The sequence below is a fragment of the Typopeltis vanoorti genome, chromosome 14 (assembly GCF_054136105.1).
Source record: "Typopeltis vanoorti isolate ZY-2024b chromosome 14, IOZ_Tvanoo_1.0, whole genome shotgun sequence".
NCBI lineage: Eukaryota > Metazoa > Arthropoda > Arachnida > Uropygi > Thelyphonidae > Typopeltis > Typopeltis vanoorti.
Genome location: NC_143562.1, coordinates 70473865 through 70501226, shown reverse-complemented (window position 1 = coordinate 70501226; position 27362 = coordinate 70473865). Strand labels below are relative to the sequence as shown.

Here is a 27362-nt window from a genome sequence, read left to right as displayed (position 1 = left end):
ATATCATTTCACTATTTTTAATTTAATAAAGCTTAAAACCTTCTCTAAGACAAGATAGTTTATTTCAATGAGTCGTTATCTGGTAGGTGGCGTAACCGTTTAGACTTATGTTGGTATATATATGATGAAATCTGTGTGTGTGTGTGTGTGTGTGTGTGTTCTTGGAAAGTTCTCCGAGATAACCTTTGAGAGGTTAAGAGGCATGACTTATATTCGCGAGTTTCTTGTTAGAACGCAATATTTCTTTTGTGTGCAGTTAACAGATATTTAGGAGACGTATTTAAACGTTTTTATTTTCTAATTGTGTTTAATTCATTGAAAATGCATCTCACCCATTCGATGGTATTTTTTACTTTGGCTTGTATTTTAAACAGATCAGTCAGTCAAGAATCACGCCAATTTGGCCCAATGGAAATATTTTGCAGTAAGTTTTACATCCTTATATATTACTGATATTTTAAAATTTTCAAAATTTTCAAAAGGGGATGAAATAAATACTTTTCAACTTTTATTTTTTATGTACTTAAAATTTTCCAACTGCATTTCTGTTTTATATAAATATATCGCACTAAGCTTATTTACAAACGAACAAATGAACGTTCATCTCTTGTCTCTATTAAGGAGAATCTTGCCATTTTCAAGGTCTCTTGTTAAAATAAACATGCTTTGTTAAATACTTATTATTCTTAACTGTATGAAATAAAAATATGATTCATGCGTAAACGAAGATTTGAATATCAGAGAGAAGTAAGGTTGAATTTCGTACTTTAAATTTAAAAATGCTTTCACTCCAATTCTATTTTCATTGGATTATCAGTTGATTATAAGGATGATTTGTAAACGTTATTAACATGCGTGTAACAGAATCGATGACTGATACACAAATTCGGAATTCAGGATCCTTACGTAACCCATTTGAGCTAACTAAAATTTTATTTCAAAAAGAGATCCTAATTAGTAAGCTATTTTTTTTATTTCATTCCAATTAATTAAAAAAAATATTTTCAAGTATATGACGGTAGGAGGCTGAAAAGTTCGGATAATCACATAGAACAAAAATAAAATGAATTTGTGCAACAAAAGAAAGACTTTTTCACAGAGGATTGTAAATGATGCAACAGCGTTGTAACAAGTTATAACACTTCATACAGAATATGTAGAATAATGCGTACGTTACATTTTTCTACCACAATTCCTTCATGATGATTATCACAACTTCTAGGTATATTGTACTTTTTTTTTATTGTGTGTGAATTTATGACTTAATTATATGATATGAAGTTTATTCTATTGTGGCATGAAACGGAAATGAAACTGCAAATAAGTTATTTAATTTCTGATAAAATTGTTGTCGTATATTAAATTTCCATTTGCATTAACAAATTTTGCATCGAAGTCTGTTCAATTTTAGTTTGCTTCTCTTATATTTAAAATCAAAGGTTTTAAAGTTCTCTTCGTGCCTGTTGAAGATAGCAGACAAATGTATCTTTCTAATAATTATTGATATCAGCCTCTTAATGCATTCTATTTGCTAATTTATGTAACTTGTAATATCACTTCCGTAATGCTCTACAATTTTCAAGATTATTCAGTGCTACAATTGTTAGGCCTTTTGATAGAAATTAATCTATTTTTAATAATTATTAATTATCAAATAAAGGGGAATAAAAAATTATTTTCATCGTTTATTTATTTATAAACTTAAAATCTTCCATGTGTACATTTCTTTTAACTAAATATATCGCGATAAGCGTATTCTACAAACTAACTAGCGAACTTTAACCCCTTGTCTGGATTAAGGAAAATCTTGTCATTTTCAAGTCTCCTGTTAAAATAAACAAGCTTTGTTATATACTTTATTATTGTGAACTGTATGAAATAAGAATGTGGAAGAAAAGTGTGTAATAAAAGTACGAATAAAAATATGATTCATACCTAAACAAAGATTTGAATATCAGAAAGTAATATGGTGGCATTTCTTATTTTAAATTTAAAAATAATTTCACTCCAATTCTATTGTAAGGAAATATCAATGAAATATCAAGCCATATTTCAACAAAAACTATCATTCGAGAATGTTTATCGAAGAAAAAGTATTGATTATTTATTACCAACGTATTTTTTTCACTGGTATATTAGATATATATATATATATATATATATATATATATATAAAGTACACAGAAATTCGCCTCAGCAGTCTGTTGTTGGCTGCAGTGAAAATATGGTAGTTGATTGTTCTTGACGTTTCACCACGCTGTTTGAAATTTTAAATTCATCATTTCAGGCAATGCTGAAGCTATAAACGATCTTACCAAGTGCTTCAAGCTCCTGAGAGGTTCGGTAAGTAACTAAAATAATCGAAAAAAAATTTTTTTAAACCTTTAAATCTGTCTTGCATCACACTTAGTTTTATGACAATGCATAAAATGTTAATTGATTTATGTTATGGCCAGCAATCCCGATCATATAAAAGAATTAGAACGGATTCTGTTTCCACCTCCACATTTTTCCGATTATCTGTGTAAACGTAGCGAAAAATATCTGTTAATTTAACACTTCACTTCGTTAAGTTTACTAGTAACACTACTCTGATCGATTTCATAACTATCACATTTTCCCAACAACCAGTTGAACAGGATTAGAAGGATAAATGATTTGGCGACGTACTCCAATCTACTCTAATTATCCATTGGATATTTAGAGTAGATTGGATATTTAACAGAAATTATAATTTCTGTTAAAGACTAATATATCCTCTTGTCCTCAGCTCATAAGTTAGATGGTATAGCTTGTAATCTTAGAGACAACAATTTCCGGCATAGACAAAGAAAGCGTTATCGAACTCGTTTTTTTTTTTTTTTTTTTTTTTTTTATTACCTTGACCTTTTATTAAATTCCGGTTGTGGAATTTTCAAATCAGATTTACTTTACAATACTGTCTCTAGAAGTGGAAATGATATAGCAAGAAAATAAATCTTGAATTTTCTGGTTGACTTCCATTTATATTTATAAGGTGTTGATTCCTGCTTTTGATGAAAATATGAATTTGTTATACGAATCCTCCAGAAATCAGTTCAATTAGATTGTAAATTAAATGACTGAAAACATATTCGCTCAGGGATCACGAATTTCACCAAAGTATGATTGCTTTTAAAATACTTATATAGGAAATACACCATGGGTGCTTCAAGAGGAAAGGACGTATCATATTTCTAAGTAAATCTCTAAATGCTGGAGAGTAACAGCAGACGTTACTTCCTTTAATAAATTTTAGACACATTGATGTTTTTTTCTAGTATTCAGAACACTTATAGCTAGTTTTCTTCTATAGGAGATTGACCTTTTCGATCTAATTTAGTAATGACATAATATTGTTCAACTTATATTTGACATCTGGTGCTGGGCATACATTTCTTACTGTAAAGTTTTTTGAAGAAATATTGGCTAAATGTATTACTCCGAAACGTTTGTTCTGTTCATAGGAATTTGGTAAAGGATATTTGTTGTAATGACTTGTACAAAACCTAATTTTAAAATTAGATTTTGTGCATATCCGGATTCTCTAATTTCTTAAGAAAGTCAAAGAGAGGAAGCGATCCACGTTAGCATAAGTAACCAGAGAGAAAGCTAGCTAGCCAGTAATAGAAAGTTAGAAGGGAGGTAGGTAGGTAGATAGACAGAAATATGGTAATTTTTATAACACGTCTCGATTCCCAACAATCTAAAATGGCCTGAAAATGTCATGAGGAACAGCGGCATACTATTCTCTAAAGATTTCCATGTCACTTGTTCAATAATATGTGTTGATGAACTCTAAGAGAACTGCCGTCAATCTACAACAGAGGTCAGCAAATGTGGCGGGTGGACTACTTAAGGCTGGCTGAGATATTTTTCCAATTATTCAGAAATTAGTTGAAGTTTATATATATATATATATATATATATAAGTATTACCACGGGAAATGTTGATCTGAAATAGCTGCAATCATTACCCACTCAGTACTAAGTCTGTTGAAACAGCTACATCTTCTTCTCAACATCTCTTCACAGACACCTAAACCCACAGAACAGACTACTGTATTGTGGAACAGTCCTCCCCATGATGCGTTTAATTTCCCTAGGAATACAATATGCAGGCTTTTAATTCAAAAACTTATACTAGTTATCTCCATTTCCAACCCACCAGCTTATTTGGTACTATTGTACAATAGGTTGATCGACCAACCTTTGGTGTATGGGCTCGACTATCAAAAAAAAAAAAATGTCACGAACTTAAAGGAGCTCACTGAGTTTTAGGGAAGATTAGATATGTATAAGAAAGTCTATCCCTGAATATGTCTGGTATCAGAAGACTTGAAAAACTAATAACTGGTATGAGACCTATCACAGAGACCTATCGCATCCCATTCTAATTCAGGAAAACTAAATTAGAATGGGAGGAACGGTGAGAACATGGGTATAAGAGAGACAATATTATATAATTGTACTAATAACGGGAATGGGTATTATCATGGAGATCATTACGATTATAGAATGGTTTTGATTTCTTGTTTGTGCGGTCCGGACTCATCAAATATAAGCAAAGATATATACATATATAAGGCATTACAGAGGGATAGAGACCTGTAATCAAATATATGATGCAAATTTCAAACAAGATTATATACAAAACGATATAATTTCTTTGTTTCTAATCAGAAACAAAGGGTTAGAGTTTGTTGCTTTTGTCAATATGAGAGGACCTCAGGTTGTAGGCATTTGTAAGATCAGGATATCCGAATCAGACGCACAAACTGGTATCAAGTATAAAGGGTACAGTATGTTTAGGAAGGATAGACAGATAGGAAATGAGAGAGCGTTCTTCTAATGATATCGGATAACTTGAATCCAGTTAGTGTTGATACCTATGATTGTAATAATACGAATAACAGTATTTTATTTAGCAGTAAGTTTGAAACCATCTGGTATGAAGTAGAATCTAACAATATCAATTACACTGCAGGATGTTGTTAGAGCCCTGGTGGATCGGTTGCTAGTGATTAAGAAATAGATACATCACCAAATAGAGACGATGGGCGTGAAAATAGTAATCATAAGGGAAGACGTTAATTTTCCAAATATTTATTGGGTAGCAATAAAATCTCTCGAGAAGAATGAAACTGAATTTATTGAGCCTCAAACAGCATGTGACAGAAGGAACTCAAGGTAAATGAGTGTTAGATTTGATTATAGTGTCATGGCTGTTTCAGTTAAAGACGTAACTATTCTGCCTCGTGTTGGTGACTAGTCAAGCAGTATTCACTTGGGTAGTGGCTAGGTTTATGAATGTTCCATCCAGAAAAGGTTACCTGAACTACGAATCAAGAAATTGTGACTAACTGAGGAGTATACTAAGTTTAGCAAAAGAGTATCAGTTGTACCATAAGTGTATCATATAATTTTTTTATTTTTTTTTTAAATTATTATTATTAGTATTCCGGGCAACTCCAAGAAGTCGACAGACTCATCGAGGGAGGCCCTAACATCATGTCAAGAACAACTATTCGACATTCACACAGTATCGATCATACCTTGCCTTGAACTCATTCACGGTCGTAGCACCCACCATAGACTCTGGCAGATTATTCCATTCATTCACCACTCTCCAATTAAAAAACCTAGCACTCTAACACCCTTGTTAACCACATTCTTGCCCAGCTTCCATGCATAGCCCCTAGTCCTCCCATCACTAGTCTTATTTTCAGAAATACCTTCTGGATTAATCTTATAGTAACCCTTCAGTAATTTGAATGTCTAATAATAATAATAATAATAATAATAATAATAATAATAATAATAATAATAATAATAATAATAATAATAATAATCAGTTGCATCAGTCTTGGGACTGGTAGCTCAGCAGCAATTTCCTTTATTCCGCTCTGTCATTGGCTTTCTTCTTAACCTCCCGGTAACCCCTCAAACCCGTGCTGTCTTTGACTTGGTCAAGAAAACTTTTCCTTGGTCTGTCTCTTCTTCTCCCCCCCCTCTATTTTGCCTTCAGTTGTTCTTTTCACAAGTCCATCATTGTCACAAGTCAATAATAATAATAATAATAATAATAATAATAATAATATCAGAAATATATTTGGGATGCCGCTCTTGAAATGATGAAGCCGCTCTATTATTTTGAAATGAATTAGGAGATCGGAATCTGTCTTTTCGCTAATGCAAATAATTAACATGTTTTCGAAAGAGGTTGGATATATTCATATTTTAATGTATTGGGATAGATGTTGGTCGAATTTAAGCAACTGCGGAGAAGATTCAGGAACATGCTTAGTTTTAGAACACAACTCTGAGTGTTACTGAGTAAACTTCATACCGGCTTCGTAACGATGCGTATAATTTATGAAACTAGCTTTGTAGTAAGACCATTAAAAGTAATTAACTGAGCATGAGAAAGAAGAATAGAAATCCCAGAGATTAAAGAAACTGGCATACTTGTAATGCCAGTTTATATGATCAGGAGGATAATAATTATTTTCGATGTTATGTGGGATATAAAATGTGCATTGTTATAGTCGAGTTACCTAGAGTACAAGTTACTGTGTGGAATTGGTGGAGGGAGATGATTAAGAAACGACTAAAAGATTGGCAGAGCGAAGAGGATTATCTGATATTCGAGTTAGTGTACGATGTGCATCGGATAATTGCCTAAAAATGATCGTTTATGAAGGTGTATTGCATATCTCAAATTTAAAGAAAATATCCAAGTAAATGCGAACAAATTCCTTGTCCTGTAGTGCAGCAAGAACGCTGATAAGATCAAAAGTTCACAGAAATATCTAGGTGAATCACGTGATTAGAATCATAAGTCAATATTAGAAAGTTAACTATGGAGTCAGGAACTAGGAGGTTTTCTTTAGCCCAAAACGAGTAGGTGATTGTAACTATCAGTAGAAAGTTCCAATACCTGCTTCGCTGGCAGAGGAATCCGTTCTAAATGTTGTGAAGTACTTACACGCTGCATTATTTTTTTAATTATTAATTTCCATTTAACAAGTGAATGATGATTATTTCTACACATTTAAACTTCATCAAAGTTAAAACGTTTAGCGACTACTAAGTCAATGGCTGTAATTCGGAAATACGAATTATAGGCCACACACGGGAATTTTTCATTATTTTTAAAGTGTACAATATATATATATATATATATATATATATATATTTATTTATTTATTTATTTATTTATTTTAACAGGCGTTGAATCATCCTGTATATAACGTACAAATATCATCCATTTCCAGATTATGTTCCAAATTTACTATTAAGTTTCTTTATTTCGTATCATTTAGTCATGTTAAAATAATCTAATTTCCTTTTTACAATTATTTAATGCAGTTTAATATTTTGTAAACTGTGCCTCAGATTTTATATTTAACTATCGTGTAAGATTAGAATTATTAAATTAACTGTTGTACTTGTATTTTATTTTATTTTATTTTTCTTTAGATTCGCGATATGTTGGACGAATGCATTCAGGAACACATTCCCAAAAGCGATGATCCAATGGCCACTTATGTGCATCTCATGTGCGATGATCAAGGAGGAGTGCATGAACAAGTAACGATGCTTTTGCCTAGAATGACTTGATATTTATATAAAAATTCAAATTTCGGTGATTCGAGTGAACCTACAATAACTAAGTAATATAACTGGGGAAAAAAAAAGGGAATACCCCTTAAAACCTTTAACAACTATTTTATTTCACATAACCAAATATAAATAGAGTAGATTGCCCTCCCGCGATCAGTCCTTGGACTCCCTGGAGGTGTTATTTAATAATAATAATAATAATTATTATTATTATTATTATTATTATTATTATTATTATTATTATTATTTAATCATATTATAATTCTGATTACATATTTAAATTACATACATTACATTACATACCTTTGCTTAGTTACAGTATGATGCATATAGATTACATATTTTTTTTGTAATTCAGTCCTGTTTTATTATTAAAATTAGGGTTACATATTATGATTACATATATACAGCATATTTGATTTCCATGTAATTACATATTTAAAACAGATTTTTTTTTTTTTTGTAACAATGAATTTCGTACATTTTTTTTTCTTTTTTTTTTTTTCTCTCTATAACGTATTAATAATAGTTCCGGTTGAAAAACATTGCATTTTTACAGCAGTTATACAATAACAATCTTATATATATATAACCATTTTTAATTTAAATTATTTAAACGCTATAACTACAGCGCTTAAATGTAATATATAGTTATTTTGTTCCCCTCTTTTGTTGATCTTGGTTGAGATGTAATTTCTCAGCTTTCATCCACGACGCTTCTTTATTAAGATTAAGTTTATCTGAGGATGACATCGGTTAGCAGTTATCATTTATCGGTTTGTTTGCTGTGTTAGGAAGTAGGCTGATGTTCAACATGTCTGATATCCACCATAGCCGTAAGTTGAGAAATTCATTTACACGCACACGCATGGACGCGTGCACGCAAGCGCGCGCACACACACACACACACACACACACGATAATTTGAATGTCTTGACGTGTCGCTGAACTGGAAGGATTGAATATACTGTGTTTCATTAAGTTTGTAAGTTGTGTAGGGTGCGTGTTTCTTGTTCATAGTATGTCCTCAAGGTTCTTTTCAGGCTACTGTAGTTTGTAAAGTTCCTGTATTCAAAAGGTAGTTTATTTAGAATGTCTGGGATGTAGAAACTTCATGTGGTCTTCCCGTAGTGATTATTATATCTATATATAATATAATTAGTTGTCTGAAGTCATGTTATACGTATGTACTCGTATTTCTGGTTATCCGGTAGTTGGCATCAAAATAATATTTTAGCATTTTATTGTCATAAGTGCATATTGACATAAGTGTTTTGCTGTCAGTTTTTGTTCTGACATTGCAGTGTATATAACATCGTTATTGTCTTTACCATTTTGTAATGTAACGACATTAATCTGTTTCGTTTGTAGGGTGCACAGAAAACATACGTTGTTATAGCGTATCTTCGTATATTTTGGCATAGTGCTTTGTATACTAGTGTTTTAAGGCGTATGGAAACTGTCTTTTAACCTGTAGAGTTTGCCACTTATTGTTCGGAGTTAGTTGTGTAGATGGTTTATGTGGCTATTCCCGTTCATATCTGCATCGAAGTAAATTCCAAGGTATCGTATTGTTTCAACCTGAGTGATTGTAGTGGTTTTGCTGTTCTGTGTATTTTTTGTGTTGGAAAGTGGATGTTGGATGGTTATATATTTGTTATCAACTGGTCGAGTCAGTGGATTTCTGAATATAATTAATTTTGTCTTATCTGAGTTTGGGTGTATGGAGGTTTCGATTAACCAGTCAATGAGCAGATTTATGTCATGTTGCATATTTGCTTGTGCTATGCCTGCATTATTATGGATGGATATTTTAGCTATATCGTCTGCGTATTGCACGATCTTGCTTTGAGAGGTAGCTGGTTAATATTGTGCATATAAATAGAATAGAGTGGGGAAGAAAACAATTCCCTGTGGTATTCCACAGGTTACTGGTAGCTCTCTACTTGGGTTTGACCCGATACGTGCGATATGCTTTTTATTTTGAAGTTAGTTCAAATAAACCATCGGTGCAGAAGCCCGTCTATTCTAAAATGCCTCAGCTTTTCTAATAAGGTTTCATGTGTGTCAAATGCTTTAATCAAATCGATAAACACTCCCATGGAAATTGTGTTTTTATCTAAGGTGGTATTAATTATGTCCGTAAAGTCTTCCAAGAGAGATGTTGTTCCCTTATTTTTCTGAAAACCAAATTGTCTTTTGGGGATAATATGAAAGATCTCAGTGTATGCTGTGAGTTTCTTCGGTATGATCCGCTCCATAATTTGATTGATAATGGTAATGTTGTCATGGGTCTGTAATTAATGATTAAATTTATTTTTCCATGTTTGTATATGGGAGTGATTATGGCAGTCTTTAACATAATTAGTATTTTTCCGGTTTTAAATATTTTATTTAGTAATTTTAGGGATAGGGTCTAGGCCAATTGCTTGTTGCTTGGGGTCTTATACCATCAATTCTTGGGCCTCTGTTTGGTTTTATTTGATGTATTACAGAGAGAAGTTCTGCCTCTTTTATGGTTTGGAACCACAATGTCTGTTTTGATTGTGGTCCGAGTGGGGGAATTCCGTTTTGTGATTGAACGAATATTTCGGTGCATTTCTTTGATGGAGTCTGCAAAGTATTGGTTATTAGCATAATGTTATGTTTGGTATTAGGTTATACATGGATAGCGTGTCTATGTATTGTACAGTGCTGTTCTGCTTTTCGTTGGCAATATTTATGTTTATTTTGTGATTTCATTTATTAGTATGAGGTTCCTCATCCGTTCCTTAGGACTGCTTGAGCCCTCGTAATGAGGGATTAAGTATGTACAGTATTTATGATTATAAATCCGTGTGTGTCGGGACGCCTTTTCTGAGAAACGAAAAACCAGAGTTTTCGGGTGAAATAACCCTATACCTCCGAGGGTTATCGGAGGTAGAAGGGTAATCGGCGACATATTTTCATATGTCGCCGATTATCATTAGGTATTCGGTTTTGTATTATTCTTGGCGTGAAAGCCAGCAATTGAGGTCATGCAAGATTTTCATCACGTTTAAATTTGCTGGCCTGTAAATACATTTAGTATAATGGGATACTGTGAATTGGTGGTATTAGTGATTTCTCTACAAAGGCTTTCAGCATGCTCAAACTGATTGACAGTTTCTTTTGCTATTAATTTATGTTTGAAAGATATTAATATTCCACCCCCTCTTTTTGTTTGGCAGCATGATCTATGGTGTTGAAAGCATGGACTTTGGAAAACAGTTGCTTCCTAATTAGTAACGGATACTTCTGTTAGGATCAACATATCAATACACCGATGTAATTCTTCAGATAAGCTTGTAGTTTTAACCAATGTTTTCTAATGCTTCTAATAATAATATTCAGAATGCAGGGAGAGTAGTAATAATAATAATAATAATAATAATAATAATAATAATAATAATAATAATAAATATCATAAGCTGTAATCAAATTTCATTCATGAACAAATACAAAAATATATACTCTAGTATGAAGGCCAAAGGAATATATTTAACTCGTAGATTAAAAATCACCTAACCAGGTTTTTCATTTGACTGTCTGGTAGGCCAACTCGTTCAAACTCCCAATCTGCATACAAGAAATAGCAAATTATTTTACAATATGAGAGAATAGGATTTGGTTTAAAATCACCAAGTAGCACCAATGTTTAAGACAGTTTATTAGGTAGGGGATGAATTTAATCATCCGGTGTGAAACCACTGCCATTTTTATTGGAACCTCTTTGGAATCTCTTTGGCAGCCACAGTTCTGTTATTTCATAGTTTAAAAACCGATCTTAAGTGAGAGATACATAAAAACTTTTTTTTTCAAATCTAATATATGAATGCCATAAAAATGCTGGTAGGTATCTACAAAAGCCGAGATACGTATAAGCCAAAAACTGCCGAACTTAGTGATAAATGCAAGGGATTTATCACTAGATTAGGCAGTTTTTGCATTTAATTTGAATATAAAAAAATGTTTTGAATTCCAAACTGGTCTCTCATCTTTCCCTACATAAGAAGATCCACCAGTCCATCTGTTTGAATAATATAGAATTAAAAAAAAAAAATTTAATTTAACACACAACATGTGTTGTGGAAATGCCGAATTTTTCAGCCGTCAGAACATTAAACGCAAATATAAAAATCACCGTAATGAAACATTGTACCCCTACAATAACAGAATATGAACTGGAACTAAGTTTGAACTGAAGCTACAGTCTGGGCTAAACTTCTATTGTTAGGCATATGTAAGCGTGTCACTTCACGAGTGCGCTAGTATCTGATAGCAGAGCTATGTGAGTCTGCCAAACTATAACCAAGGTTACTGTTTATGTGAGAAGAGTCTAGGATAATTTCTTTGGATTCAACTACGCAGCGTTCTACTTCATCGTGGCATATATGAATGTTTGTTGTTGTATTACAGTCTATTTCATGTTGGCGGACTTCATTATATTTGTGTTCACTGATAATAGTGCTTGAGATGGCACTTCCTCTGGTTCTACTATAGGAGATGTCTCTCTGATGTTCTTCGACACGCGAGAGGATAGACTTCTCAGTTTGGCCTTAATAAGGCTTCCCACAGTCACATATGATTTTTTATACACCTGGAAATTGAAGATGGTTGTGAGCCTGTTTTGGTTGGCTCAGAATTAATCTGAGTTTAGGAAGAGTGGAAAAGCACGTTTTTATATTATTTTTTTTCCAAAATTCTGCTTAGTTTCCGGGAGAGAGAGGATGTCCAGTAAAAAAGATATAACCCTTGGGGTTGTCCTGTGTCTCTGAATTGTTTTAAGGACGGTTGTATAGTTGTTTATTGATAGTTTTTGAAGAGTAGCCATTAGTTACGAAGGTTCTTTTGAGATTTTTAGTTCATTTTTAAGCTCCTCCTCATCTGACAATACAGTCCTGAAAAGATGAGCCAGAGTGTAGATGATACCTAACTTCTGTGCTGGATAGTGGTGTGAGGACGCATGCAGGTATCTATACGTGAGCGTTGATTTTCTGTAGATCGAAATTTTTAAGGAGTCAGACAATTAGTTTGATGTCTAAGAATGACAGAGGTCCATTTTCTTCAATTTCGATAGTAAACGTGATGTCTGGGAGGAAGTTGTTTAAGTGATTTAAAAATAAATGTGAAGATATTCTATAATGTATTCCCAAATAAGGAATATGTCATCCACGAAACGGATCCAGATTTTAGTTTAAGTGTAGCAGTAGAGTTGGCCGTTTCTTCAAAATCCTGGAAAAACATGTTGGCTACAATTGGAGACAGGGGGCCCCATTGCTAATCCCTTATTTTGTTTATAAATTTTTCTTCAAACTTAAAGTAGCCTGAATTAATACAATGTGACAGCAGAGCAAACATCTTTTTTGAGATCTTGTTACTTAAAATATTAAGCAACTATACTTCCGTCCTCAAAACAACACAGGGAAACAGGACAAACCCCAAGGATTATATCTCTTTACCATACATCAGATCGCTCTCCCGGAAACTAAGCAGAATTTTGAAAAAATTTAATATAAAAACATGCAGTTCCATTTTTCCTAAATTCAGGTCAATTCTAAGTCAGCCAAAACAGGCTCATAACCATCTTCCGTTTACAGGTGTATATAAAATCATATGTGACTGTGGGAAGTCTTATTATGGCCAAACTGAGAAGTCTATTCTTCCGCGTGTCGAAGAACATCAGAGAGACATCGTTTATCGTAGAATCAGAGCAAATGCCATCTCAAGCACTGTTCTCAGTGAACACAAATAATGAAGGCGCAACATGAAATAGACTGGAATACAACAACAAACATTAATATATGCCAGGATGAAGTAGAATGCAGCATAGTTGAATCCAAAGACATTATCCCAGACTCTTTTCACATAAACAGAAACCTTAGTTATAGTTTGGAAGACTCACATAGTTCTGCTATCAGATACTGGCGCACTGTTGAAGTCATACGCTCGCATATACCTATCGATAGAAATTCAGGCCCGACTGCAGCTTCAGTTCAAACTTAATTCGTTCATAGTCTGTTATTGTAGCGGTACTATGTTTCTTTACGATGTTTTTTATGTTTGCTTTTAATGTCTTCACGCCTGAAGTCGGCATTCCAACGAAATATGTTATGTTAAATTAAATTAATTTTCATATATATATATATGGATATATATATATATATATATATATCCATATATATATCACCATATATATATATATATATATATATATATATAGATCACCATATATATATATATATATATATATATATATATATATATATATATATATATATATATATATATATATATATATATATATATATATATGGTGATCAGCTTTTACTCGGTTGTTGTACATTTGAAAAAAATATAGATTTAATGACTATAAAACCGAGATAACATATAAAGATTTTAATGATAAATACTACTAGTTTCGGCATATAGCAGCCTTCTTCAGGTATTTATAAAGGAAAAGAATACTAATAAACATTGAATTATCTAAACATACTGGAAATTACAGGTACAAATTGCCTCACATAATCGATACATAAAAACGTTGTATTTTTTCAAGTTGTTCCAACTGGCGTGCCATTGTTTATTGCAATTGTGCGTGCAGGTTCACGTGAACGCCAATATTGAATAACTGCAGCATGGCTATCTGGGATGTTATAACTCAAATTGTTGTTTAAGTGGACCGGGTTCAGCAGGATTTTCCTTGATTCTACAATTTTTCTCTCAAACTCATCATCACAGCGAAAGATATTTTCTGATCTATTCCAGCAAACGGAATTTATCTTCAATTTCGATAGTAAACTTGATGTCTGGGTGGAAGTTGTTTAAGTGATTTAAAAATAAATGTGAAGATATTCTATAATGTATTCCCAAATAAGGAATATGTCATCCACGAAACGGATCCAGATTTTAGTTTAAGTGTAGCAGTAGAGTTGGCCTTTTCTTCAAAATCCTGGAAAAACATGTTGGCTATAATTGGAGACAGGGGGGCCCCATTGCTAATCATTTATTTTGTTTATAAATTTTTCTTCAAACTTAAAGTAGCCTGAATTAATACAGGTTCACGTGAACGCCAATATTGAATAACTGCAGCATGGCTACCTGGGATGTTATAACTTAAACTGTTGTTTAAGTGGACCGGGTTCAGCAGGATTTCCACGACACACACACACACACACACACACACACACACACACACACACACACACATATATATATGTGTGTGTGTGTATGTGTGTGTCGTGTATAGATATAATAGATAATAATATATGCATAATTCATAATAAATATATGATTAATATATTAATAATCGTAAAAATATACAAGAAATTATTATTTTCATCTAATTGCAGATTGACCTGTGCACAAGTGATAAATATGAAAAATTTGTAAGTATAATCATTTCTTAAGAACAATGAAAGTTTCTATTTAAGTACATATATTTCCATTCTTTGGGAGTAATATTATGATATGTAATATTATTATTATTATTAGTAGTAGTAGTATATATATTTGGTATATAATATTCTGTAAGTAACTCTGTGTTTACGTGTGGGCGTGTGTTAATATATATGCGAGGGCAAAGTCTATTTGAAATGTATAGATAAGTGATCTCGAAAATAAATATTTATTCGATTTACAATAAACATGGGTACTGATAAAGAATAAACTTAGTTGCTCGGAAACGATAAGCGCGATGCGACTGAAATCATAAGACAGAAACACTTATTATATTCTTTTAGTACTCGACCAACAAGAAATAATAAAGATGGAAGCACTTTCTTGGTAGAGAATTGGTAGTTAAAAGGTGAAGAACGCAATCTTGGATATATAGATTGATTATTGTTGTTGCTATCAGCTCGTTTTTAAATCTAAAGTTGTTTATTAAAAATTTGGTGCAAAATAATAGCAATATATAATCATTATGAAACTTCACATGGAGATTTGCAGATTGCTCCTCAAGTATGATAAATAATCTTCTTTGTTTATTTAAATTTAAAGAATTAAAACGCACACCTTTTTGGGAGAGGAAATATTTTTGCATTACGCAAAGACGTGTTACACACACACACACACACACACACACACACACACACACACACACACACACACACACACACACACACACACACACACACACACACACACACACACACACACACACACACACACACACACACACAGATTGGTCAGTTGTTACGGACTATGCTGTTTGGTTCGATTGAAATCTCCTGTCTCATACGAACGTAACCTGGTTAATTCTTCCCAGGAAATTCACTTGAAAGAGAACTTAATACTATTTGCAATACTCTTACAAGCACAGTACATAATACAGCTACCACTAACTATCCTAGCATAAGCATTTGTCAGACATCTTCTGAGTTTCAATTGCCTATAATAGTCAACTAACTTCGTTTTGTGAAACCTAGTTAATCTTATCGAAGTGGGTTATTCTAATTTTCAGTGTATTATGGCTTAGATGCGAGTGTTCGCAAAACAACCAAACTTGAACAGTTTGCCACTTCTGCGTGATGAGAAATCGCAGTTTCTGGATTGAAAAAAAACTTCCTGCCCCTCTGTATGAGACCGACTAACACAACTTCATAATTGATAAGTCGTTTTCTATGTTCGTCTGTAAGAGACAGAAATCTGAACAGAGATCTTCCCTTGAGAAATTTATCCTGTATCGACTGACCTTCGGAGATTCACGAAAAGCGATAGGAAGGGAAGAAAATGTAAACGTGAGGAGAATGAACAGGATAGAAGAAAATTGGACGTAAAACAAACGAGTAAATCAAAGGAAGTAATAGAATAAATAGAGTAATATAATAATGAAAATATAGGTCAAGAATAAATGCTAAAATAATGAAACTCTAACAGTAAATTTTAAGTAAAATGAATTGAAATTTTTATTCAAACATAATTAATTTATGTTTGAATATAGACCAAAATAAACGAGTTATATGTGTCTGTAGGAAATTCCTCCATGTTAACCACCTTATCTTGGCGAAGATGGTTTCTTTCCTAAATGACTAAGAGGGAGCTAAGTAGTAGAGGGGTCACTTTTAGCAATCAAGATCAAGACACCATAAGGATTTGTGACGTCATTGGCTGATAGGATCAGTGGCATTATTGTGTGATTCGATCAGTGAAGTCATGATCATGGAATGTTTGGAATTTCACTTGGGGCACATCAGTTCAGTGATGTCACATTCTGTCTTTTGGTTCTCGTATGGCATTCAGATCAGGATCATATGTGTCTGTGATGTCACGTTGTGTCGTTTGGTTCGAGTATCGAATTCTGGATAATTGTTTGCATATGGAATTGTCGGTGATAGTTAGAGATAAGATATGGTATCGAATCATTGGAATTTCCGTGGGTGACACATCCATCAATGACGTAAAGTTGTGTCTTTTTTGTGCGAGCGTGTAACACTGGGTAATGGTTTTAGTATGGAATTCTGGAATCTGGTCTTTTGTCCCAAGTTGTCGATGCCGTCACGTTTTGTTCGCGTATGACATTGTGGATAATGATCACAGCCTGGAATTCTTGGATATGGTGGTTTTGCCAATGATGTGAGATGAGCTTTTTGTTCACGTGTGGCATTATGGGGAATGATTAGAGATTGGAATTCTGGGAGGATATTTGCTCAAGTGTTGAGGTCATTGGCTCGAGTGTGGAACCATGGGAAAATATTTGTCAATAGATTGCAGTAGACATTTTCTAAAATAATTTGCTGCCGGATATCAGTGGTGTCCCACCTCACCTGCCATACACACTTTTTTCTCATATAACTCACCTGAATATTTTGATTTGTCTAAAATTTTAAGATCTTAAATTTCATTACTTTTTCTAATTAAATGTTAACTTTATTACAAATTCTAAGCAGAAATTTCACTGAGCAAAAATTAAATAAATAAATAAATTGTATGTGAATTAACTGTGACTTCAAAAAATATATGTGATCTTACATGTGGTCTTACCTAAATTTGCAGCTAAAACACATACACACACACACACACAGACACATTTTTTTTCTTTCATGTGTACATTTTCTAAATTAATTAATTACTGGAAATCAGTGATGTCCTTTTTTTCTCAGTTTTTCTTGTCAGTAGGTTGTAGTTAGACATTTTCTAAAATAAATAACTACTGGATATCAGTGGTATCCCCCCCTCATCCCAATCAAACACACACACATACATTTTTTTTTCTTTCATGTTCACATTTCTAAAATAATTAATTACTGTAATCTCAGTTTTACTGCTTCTATGTCATGTTTAAGATCTTAAAAACTTCATTACTTTTCAAATTAAATATTAACTTTATTGCAAATTCTAAGAAGAATAAATTAAATATGCAGAACACATCAATGACCTTTCTGTCTAGTTATAAATGCAAAAAAAAAAAAAAAAAAAAATACGAGTGCAAATCCCAAATCGTAGTGCCTTCTGTCACACTAAAGTGTGGAAATAACAGAAGAAGATAGCGGTGACTTTACTTTACTTCCTATCCTTGTTTGTCTCATTTCCTTTTAGTCAACACTTACTGCAAAAGATAAATATGGCATTTCTAAAGGAAAAAAAAGCATTTATTTTTGAAGTCACAGTGAATTCACATACACAATTATAAAAATTATAAAAAAAGTAATGAACTTTTTAAGATCATAATTCCTATGGACACACAAATGAATAAACTCTGCCCAGATGATGTCACTAAGTAGACAACACCCACAATCATGGGAAAACATCTCCCTGAGCTCACAGTGCTAATGTTGTAATATTAAGGAAATGGACAGAAACCTATAAGGAACAAGAATCAACTTGAATTCGTTCTTTCAGGCCGCAGATCGTCTTGTGTGTGTGTGTGTGTGTGTGTGTGTGTGTGTGTGTGTGTGTGTGTGTGTGTGTGTGTGTGTGTGTGTGTGTGTGTGTGTGTGTGTGTGTGTGTGTGCTGTACTGTTTTATGTATTCCATAAAGAAAAACGAAAAAAAATGAGCGACCCCAAAACCCTTTGAAAATTTTCTTTCTTCAGGAAAATAGCAAAAGAGACAAATCTTGTGAAATATTTCTAGGTAATTACATATTTGAATTTTTGATTGTGAATATACAGATAACTCTCGTATAACGCAGTACTTATACAATGCGGTTTCAATATAACGCTGTCTACAAATTGTAGATCCCTTGTTTAACGCGGTACTTATACAACGCGGTTTCGATATACGATGGTCTACAAACTATAGTAACCCTTTATCTTTACATATATTTTTCAACGCGCTACTTAAAAATCAAATTTTATCTTCGTCAAATTTGCGTCTACCAGTATCGCGCATGTTGTTATAAGTACCGAATTTATATTAGTGGAAATACCCTTTAGCACAGATGTACGTCAATTGCTTACCGCATAAAGTGTTTATTGTTGAAAATTGCTTTCGCTTTCTGCCAGGAAAGCAGAAACTGTGTTAATCTCAACTGTGTTAATCTCAAGTTGAGCACTTTATTTTCTGGTGAGTTACATATAATATGTAATGCTTTTATTTTTTTAAATTTATTTTTATAGTAATGACCACTTAGAGCTTAGGTTGAAAACGAAAAATTTAATATAGTTGAAAACTAAATTAATGAATTAATTGATAGGAAAGTATATTTAAATGAAAAGGAACTGGTGCAATTAATAGATGCGTCGAACCAAATGGCGGGGAAAGTTCTGCCGAAGATTCTGATTGCGATTAATCCGTTAAAGAATTCAGTTTAAAGAAATTAGCAGAACGATTGAACTTGGCAAGAAAGCTTTTTATGGATAATGATCTCTTAATGGAACGCTCCGGAAAAATCACGAGACAATTGGATATTTGTTTAGCTCCATATTATGAACTTAATAAAAAATGGCAGCATAGTGGTAAGCAAGGTCTTATTACTGACTTCTTGATAACTAAATCAGCTTAAGTGTGCAATGAGAATTGTACAAATTATGTCCAAGAGATTGCAAGTGATGACGACGTCCGGCCACTCATAAAGAAAGAACATCTACGAAATGTTAGTTTTGAAGAGAGAGATGAAGATTAAAATATACACTTTATTTTATTTTGTCTAAAATATTTATGCATTATATACAATGAAGTTTACTTACAATTTATAATTTTTTATAATTTTATACTCAGTATTTGTTTCATAGTTTATGTTTTCTTAATTTACATGAATTATCTTAAATTAAATAAAACTATTTTTTTGTTGGATATGTCATTGTTTATATAATCTTAAAAAATAAACGATTTCGGAACCTATCCCTACTTTTTCTAAATGATCTGAGTGTCGCATAACGCGATTTATATAAGTAGCATTTCTACGGAACATAATATCCGCATTATACGAGGGTTACCTGTACTTGTAAATGATATTTCAGTCAAATAAATGTGCATTTGCAAACTTAAATGAACAAATTAAGGTGTCGTTGACATGTTTTCCGTATTTAAGAACATTCATTCTGCTTAGAAATTGTAATAAAGTTAACATTTAATTAGAAAAGTAGTGATGTTTTTAAGATCTAAAACATGACATAGAAGCAGTAAAATTGATTCCGGTAATTAATTATTTTAGAAAGTATGAACATGAAAGAAAATAAATGTGTGTGTGTTTGATGGGGCATCAGGGGACACCACTGATATCCAGTAATTTATTATTTTAGAAAATGTCTAACTACAACATATCGACAAGAAAACGTGAAAGAAAAAAAATGTATGTGTGGGTGGGGACACCACTGATATCTAGTAGTTAATTATTTTAGAAAATGTCTAACTACAACCTATTGACAAGAAAAACGTGAAAGAAAAAAAAATGTGTGTGTGTGTGTGTGTGTGTGTTTGGGGGACACCGCTGTTATCCAGTAATTAATTATTACTGGATACCAATGGTGTCCCCTAAACACACACACACACACACACACACACACACACACCACACGCAAATGTGAACATGAAAGAAAAAAAATGTGTGTGTGTGTGTGTGTGTGTGTGTGTGTTTGAGCTGCATATTTAAGTAAGTCCATATATATTTTTTGAAGTCACAGACAATGAATTCTCAGAAAATTTATTTATTTATTTATTGCTCAGTTAATCTGCTTTGAATTTGTAATAAAGTTAACATTTAATTAGAAAAAAGTAATGAACTGTAAGATCTTAAAATTTTAGATAAATCAAAATATTCGGATGAGTTATGTATATGAGAAACAAAGTGCGTGTTTGAGGGGGGGGATGAAGGGACACTACTGATATCCAGTAGTTAATTATTTTAGAAATGTTTATTACAATCTATTGACAAATATTTTCCCATAGTTCTACACTCAAGCCAATGACCCCAACACTTGACCAAATATCCTCCCAGAATTCGAATCTCTAATCATTACCCATAATGCCACACGTGAAAAAAACTCATCTCACATCATTGACAAAACCACCACATCCCAGAATTTCAGGCTGTGACCATTGCCTATAATTCCATACAAGAACCAAAGACACAACATGACGTCGATGGCTGATGTTCCACAAGGGATATTCTAAACATTCCATACTCTAAACATCACTCAGAATTCCATACTAAAACCATTATCCGCAATTCGACACTCGAACCAAAGACACCATGTGAGGTCATTGACGGATGTGTCATCCACGGAAATCCAAGGATTCCATACTGTATCTTATCTCTAACCATCAACCCTAATTCCATATGCGAACAGTTACCTAGAATTCCATACTCGAACCAAAAGACACAATGTGACGTCACAGAGAGATATGATCCCGATCTTATATCTAACCTTCACCCACAACGCCATACGTGGACGATTACCTTGAATTCCACATTCGAACCATTACCCAGAATGCCATACGTGAACCAAAAGACACAACCTGACGTCACTGACAGATGTGTCCCCCAGCGAAATTCTAAACATTCCATACTCATGATATCGCTGATCGAATCACACAATAACGTCACTGATCTTATTAGCCAATGGCATCACGAATCCTTATGTTATCTTGATCTTTTTCAAAGTGACCCCTCTACTACTGAGCTATTATGAGTGAGTTTAAGATAAACATAAGAGTGAATTTAAGTTGGTAATAAAATACCGTACTCAGAATGGGTCAAATTGGATAACCATTGGAGAGTAGACCTAGTCCTTACTCACAAAGGTAGCTAACCAATTCTCTTACCGGCTCAACCCTTGTCTAGGATGAGAACCGCCATTTTACTGGCTTAAGCACAGGTCCAATCGTGAAAATTTTGCTACAGATTGCAACTTCAATGGTCTTAAAAAGAAAAAGATTACCTAACGAAACCAAAGTAATATCTTTACAAAAATAAACATAAGTTCACTGGTCATAACAAAATGCAAAGTTTAAGATTAATAATTAGTGATCATGCAGTATAGGTTGCTGTTGTGATAACGGATTGTACAGATTTGCGTGTTTGCCACCTGATCATTGAAGTAGCATAAATAGATAAGGCATCTTTTAATATGAATATTAGTACTCTAGTGTTTTATAATGCATCTTAATATTGTTTATGAAATTCGATGAAAGTTAATACGTTAATTCCATTTTTATATTCTAAGACTACTTTGTTTTCAAAATAACCATTCACTATTTTATGTAATATCTTTGTTGATATTTCAGGATCCTGAAGGGACACAAGAAGTACATCAACCGGAATTAATAGTAAGTTACTATCCTCCTACTTAAACAAACATGTATACACTTATCTCTGGTTTTCCTAATCAGTTTCAAGAAATAAACTGGATTTAAAGGTACACAAAGCACTTAACCAGGTCAATTTTCCCTCATGTTTTTTAGCAGAATGTTATGCTAACACTTAGCGCTCTGTAGTATTTCTCTTTTTAATTAATATTATCGATTATAAATTACTACTAATGGACTCAATTTAATGTTAAAATGATACAATTAGTTAAATAATATTAGGAAAATAATATATAATAAAATGGTCAATTTTCTTCTTATGTCAAAGTAAGTTAATTGACTTAAAATAATACAGATTGCTTGATACTTAGCGCACGAATTGAATGACTTTATTATTAAGTATGAAGCAGCTTAATTAATTTCTTCATTAATTAATACTCTTCTATAGCGATTTAATACATATTTATATCTGTTTATCATGAAATCCAAATAATTCGTTTTAAATTGCAGTTTTTATAAATGACCTTTGCATTTCTAGCAGACTCGAGAATGCATTTCAGAATTATTGCTTCTTTCGGAATTTACTAATAATTATTTTTCTATTATTTCTTTATATGTGTGTGTGTGTGTGTGTGTGTGTGTGTGTGTGTGTGTGTGTGTGTGTGTGTGTGTGTGTGTGTGTGTGTGTGTGTGTGTGTGTGTGTGTGTGTGTATCTCTTAAAGGAAATAGTGTGTGACTAATAAAACGAAATTTGAAACGGTCCAAATACATCCGAGTATATAGTTATTGGTTATATTTTATTCACCATCACTTTCTGACATTAGCCGCCTTCTTTTGTGCGAGACTGGAGTTAAATCACTTCCATCACTTGAAACACTTTGGCCTTCCTGTTCGTACCGCAATGGCGAAACGTTTTCTTCAATAAAAGGAACTAAATTAGCACTATTATCCAATAATTCTGAAGGTTGATTTTTTTCTTACGACGAGCTCTAATTAATCGTTGAGATCCTGTTTTGACTAGATATTTGTATAATTCTTCATATGACATCATACATGACTTGAGGTCAAGTTTAGACTGTCTGTTCAGCTCGTTCAGTACTTGGATCATGTGTAAGAAAATGACTGCAATTTTACTAGCAACTTGAAGCTCTTATTTAATGAATACTGCAGTGAGTAGAATATCTTCATAATCAGAATCATCACTTTTTTTCTTTTTCATCAAGATTCTCAAGGACAGCTTCCGTTATTTTGTCATCACTAGCCTTGTTAACCATCAATTCTTTAATATCTGCAGACGAAAAGTCATCAATTCCTGCCCCCCCCCAACTGCATGTGGTAATCTGCGCTCTCCGGAAGCATTGCTGCAAAATAATAGTCACACGATCCTTAGCTGCTTTAAAGCTACCAACACGCTTTTGTGATTTCGCTTTATATCCGTATTTGCTGGCGTATAAGACACACCGGCCTGTAAGACGCACCCACTTTTTTGTACACCTTTTTTAGGAAAAAAACTTTATTACTGAATATTATAATCAATTTACAGTATTTCAAATATAAAGTAATAAGTAGGTCTACTTTCAACAAATACCTAATTTAACTTGGAAAGAGTACCCACCTTTTAATCTTCGTCGTCAAAACCCAGAAATTTACGTCCAGAGCTGAATGAGGAGACACATGAAACCTCTTCTAAATCAGAATCTGAGTCCACATACAACAAATTGTCCTCTGTACCATCCAGTGCATTACTAACGCCACATTTCTTAAATGATGTAACCACTGTCTCAGTTTTCACAGCATCCTATGAAGCTTTGATCCATTCACAAACTTGCGAAATGCTAGGCCACTTCCTTCTTCTCAATGGCGTAATTTCAAATTCTGAAGACTGCATCCAGCTGTTCTATTTCTCCATCATAAATCCCTTAAAGGGTTTATTAATACAGACATCAAAAGGTTGAAGCTGACGCGTTAGTCCTCCTGGAATTACATCTAACTGAGTTTTCAATTCCTTGAGTTTATTTTTAACATCTTCTGTTCTGTGAGAACGAAACTGATCCCATACTAACAGGGCAGGCTTCTTCAACAGTCTGCCAAGGTGCCTAGACCAAATTTTATCTATCCATGACTGGAATGCTCTCGCACACCGCAAGGAAGGAAGAGAAATCCGTAACTCGGAACAGATACAATTTCCAGAAATGAAAGTAATAAAAAACTGCGTATCGGCGTATAAGACGCACCCTGTTTTTCAGGCCTATTTTCAAAGAAAATAAGTGCGTCTTATACGCCGGCAAATACTGTAAGTTCTACTTGGCATTTGTCTACATTCTGTATCGTGGAGTCATCCCTGATATTTAAAATATAGAGGGGAAGTCCCAAAATTGAAGTTCATGTACATGTCTACCAGAGATAATTATAATGGAAATACCCTTTTTAACAGAACTGAATTCAAACAGAAATTTTAAAAATAAAGCCATTTGAACCATGTTAAATCAAAATATACAGTGCAAAAATAGAATTGCTTTTGTTTTTTAAACTGTTTTAATTCGAAATCGTGTAAAAAAAGCAGTGTGAAAAGAGAGCTAATTTAATTCATCACCTATCTATTGATATACAAATCGGCACTTAAGTGTTATTTACTATGAATGTTTTTCATGTAAACAAATTATAAAACCGTCTCAAAGAAAGAGAAAAAAGTTCTCTCTCTCTCTCTCTCTCTCTCTCTCTCTCTTTCTATTTATTTATCTTCATGTACGTTTATTTGTTTGATTACTTTCTTCTTAACATAATATTTATTTATCTATTTAAACGTCTTGAAAAATATTTCATTTATTTTTATTTTACACGCATTTCTTCTCCGTTTTATTTTCTTTCAGAATTGCACCAATTCCCTGTTCTCGCGTCATTTCCCAGGATATCATGCAGAGTGAAATGAATTCAACTTTAGAATCAAGGAGGAAGATGTTCCGAATCCAAGACAACTGAATGAAATAATTCAAAGGGATCGATTCATCCAAAAATCAGACAAATAAATGCAACAGTTCTAGACAAATGGAATTTGTTATGTTTTCAAATGATATAATGGTGTTATTCCAAAATAAAATGTCACGTTTGTAAATAAAGAATTAGTAGTTTCCAATTTCATGCTTTCTGCGTCTCACTGGAATAGTTCCGAAATATTCAAAGAAAATTATAGCAATAATAAATCCATAAGTCATTTCTTGTTTTCTAATATTTACCTGCTCTGACATTTCTAGTAATTTTATTCATGTATATTTTGCAAATTTGTAGGAATAGTACTGGATATTGATATGCATTATTGCTTAATTAATTTAAAAAATAAAATTAAAAGGTTTCAAGTGCAATTTGAAATTTGTTTCCTGGTATGAATTGTCTTAATTACACAACATGAAAGCAAACGTCTAATCTGCTATAAAATGGAAATAAAACTAAGTGACTTACCACAATGCCTTTACATTGTGGAATCCACCAATTTTATTTTACTTCTGTTGGTATTTACTTTCCTAACGTACATAATAATAAAGATTCCATAAAGTTATACTAGAAAAACGTTGTATATTCCATTCTCCTGCTATAGGACATTTTTAGTAAGATTTAGTCGTTCGTAGGCACAGGCAAGTAAGTTCATTCAAAAAGTAGGTTCCCTGAACCTCTGTAGCGCAATTGGAAGAACGACGGTGCGTTACGACCTTCGATTGGAAAAGGACCTAAGTGTTCGATTCTCGGAGGAAACGTTATATGGAATTTTTCAATTGAAGGTGAGTTAATCGATCTCATATGGGGGTAGCAGGTTTTTTTCCTCCTGGAAACGCGGGGTTTTTAATCTCTCATACAGACAAATCGGCCCTTCAAAACACACGCAATTTACAGACAAAAAAAATAGTAGTGGTGGTGGTGTTGGGCAATAAATGGCATTAATGTAGATGATGATGGAAATATAGGTTTGGTGTAGTTATTGGTGGAGCGATAGAGACGGAGAGTTCTAGAGAAGGTGTGCTCCCCCTCTGAGACTCCTTGAAGGTATCAAGAAAGAAAGAAAGAAAGAAAGAAATAATATATATCTCAAAAAAAAAATGCTAAACTCACACCACCTCAGAAAGACAGTAATATGTACTAACTTTAGGAATGGAGGTTGCAGGCGCTGTCTGTCGTAATTTCTCGTTATCCTTTCCCCCCCCCCCCAAAAAAAAAATCTACAAATATCCGGTAGCAATGAACGTTACTACCACTCACAACTATGAGTGTAAAAGCCTTTTATTACTTATTTATACATAAATCTGAACTTCAGTTTTAATTTATATGCGTGGTTCGTCCTTTAAACGTAAGCTATAAAATTTTCTCAAGGAAGGAAAACTGTTCCTTGTCTCTCTCTCTCGCTCTCGTTCTTTCTGTTTATCTCTCTCAATGTATATGTACATTAAAATGATGAATAAATGCGATATTTATTCATCATTTTAACACTCAAATATATTTCATTCATTTACTTTATATGTATAAATTGTAACATCGATAACATATTCACAAGACACTTACTTTAGAGGTAATAATCACGTTTCTCTGATAGATGTTTAAATTTACTTATCAAATGTTTCTTCTTTCGCTAGCAACATGAAAGACATTGCTATTGCGATTTTACAGATGTGCCCAGGCTTACTATAATACACACTGAAATGAATTCTAGTAAATTAGTTGTGGAGAGTGGAAGGCTATGACGTTAATATAATACGGATTAAAAGGATAAACCATCAGTTTGCATTTCAAATCTGAGAAAAACTTTCTGCTGAGTAATATGTTGTTGTTGTTAAACTCTAATTGTTAGTAATTAAAGAAAGAGACTTGAAGGTTTCACTTCGGAATTTTAATAGACGGTATTATAATCCAGTAATTACTTTATTGCCAAAATGACTGCATTTGAAGCTTAAAACCTTATCAGAATTAATGAATATGATCATTTATGATTATCTGTAACTTCACAATAAGTTGGTTTAATTAC

At 33.0% G+C, this 27362-nt stretch overlaps 1 protein-coding gene across 1 annotated transcript; it reads left to right on the top strand.

Moving 5' to 3' along the window:
* Positions 1 to 163: 163 nt before the first annotated feature.
* On the top strand, positions 164 to 25487 carry LOC150099592 (uncharacterized). The gene is made up of 6 exons (XM_090404146.1): positions 164 to 424; positions 2288 to 2343; positions 7501 to 7611; positions 15015 to 15050; positions 22333 to 22374; positions 25225 to 25487. The coding sequence occupies exons 1-6, from the start codon at positions 322 to 324 to the stop codon at positions 25276 to 25278; spliced, it is 402 nt and encodes a 133-aa protein (XP_090260272.1). The 5' UTR covers positions 164 to 321; the 3' UTR covers positions 25279 to 25487.
* The last annotated feature ends 1875 nt before the right edge of the window (positions 25488 to 27362 follow it).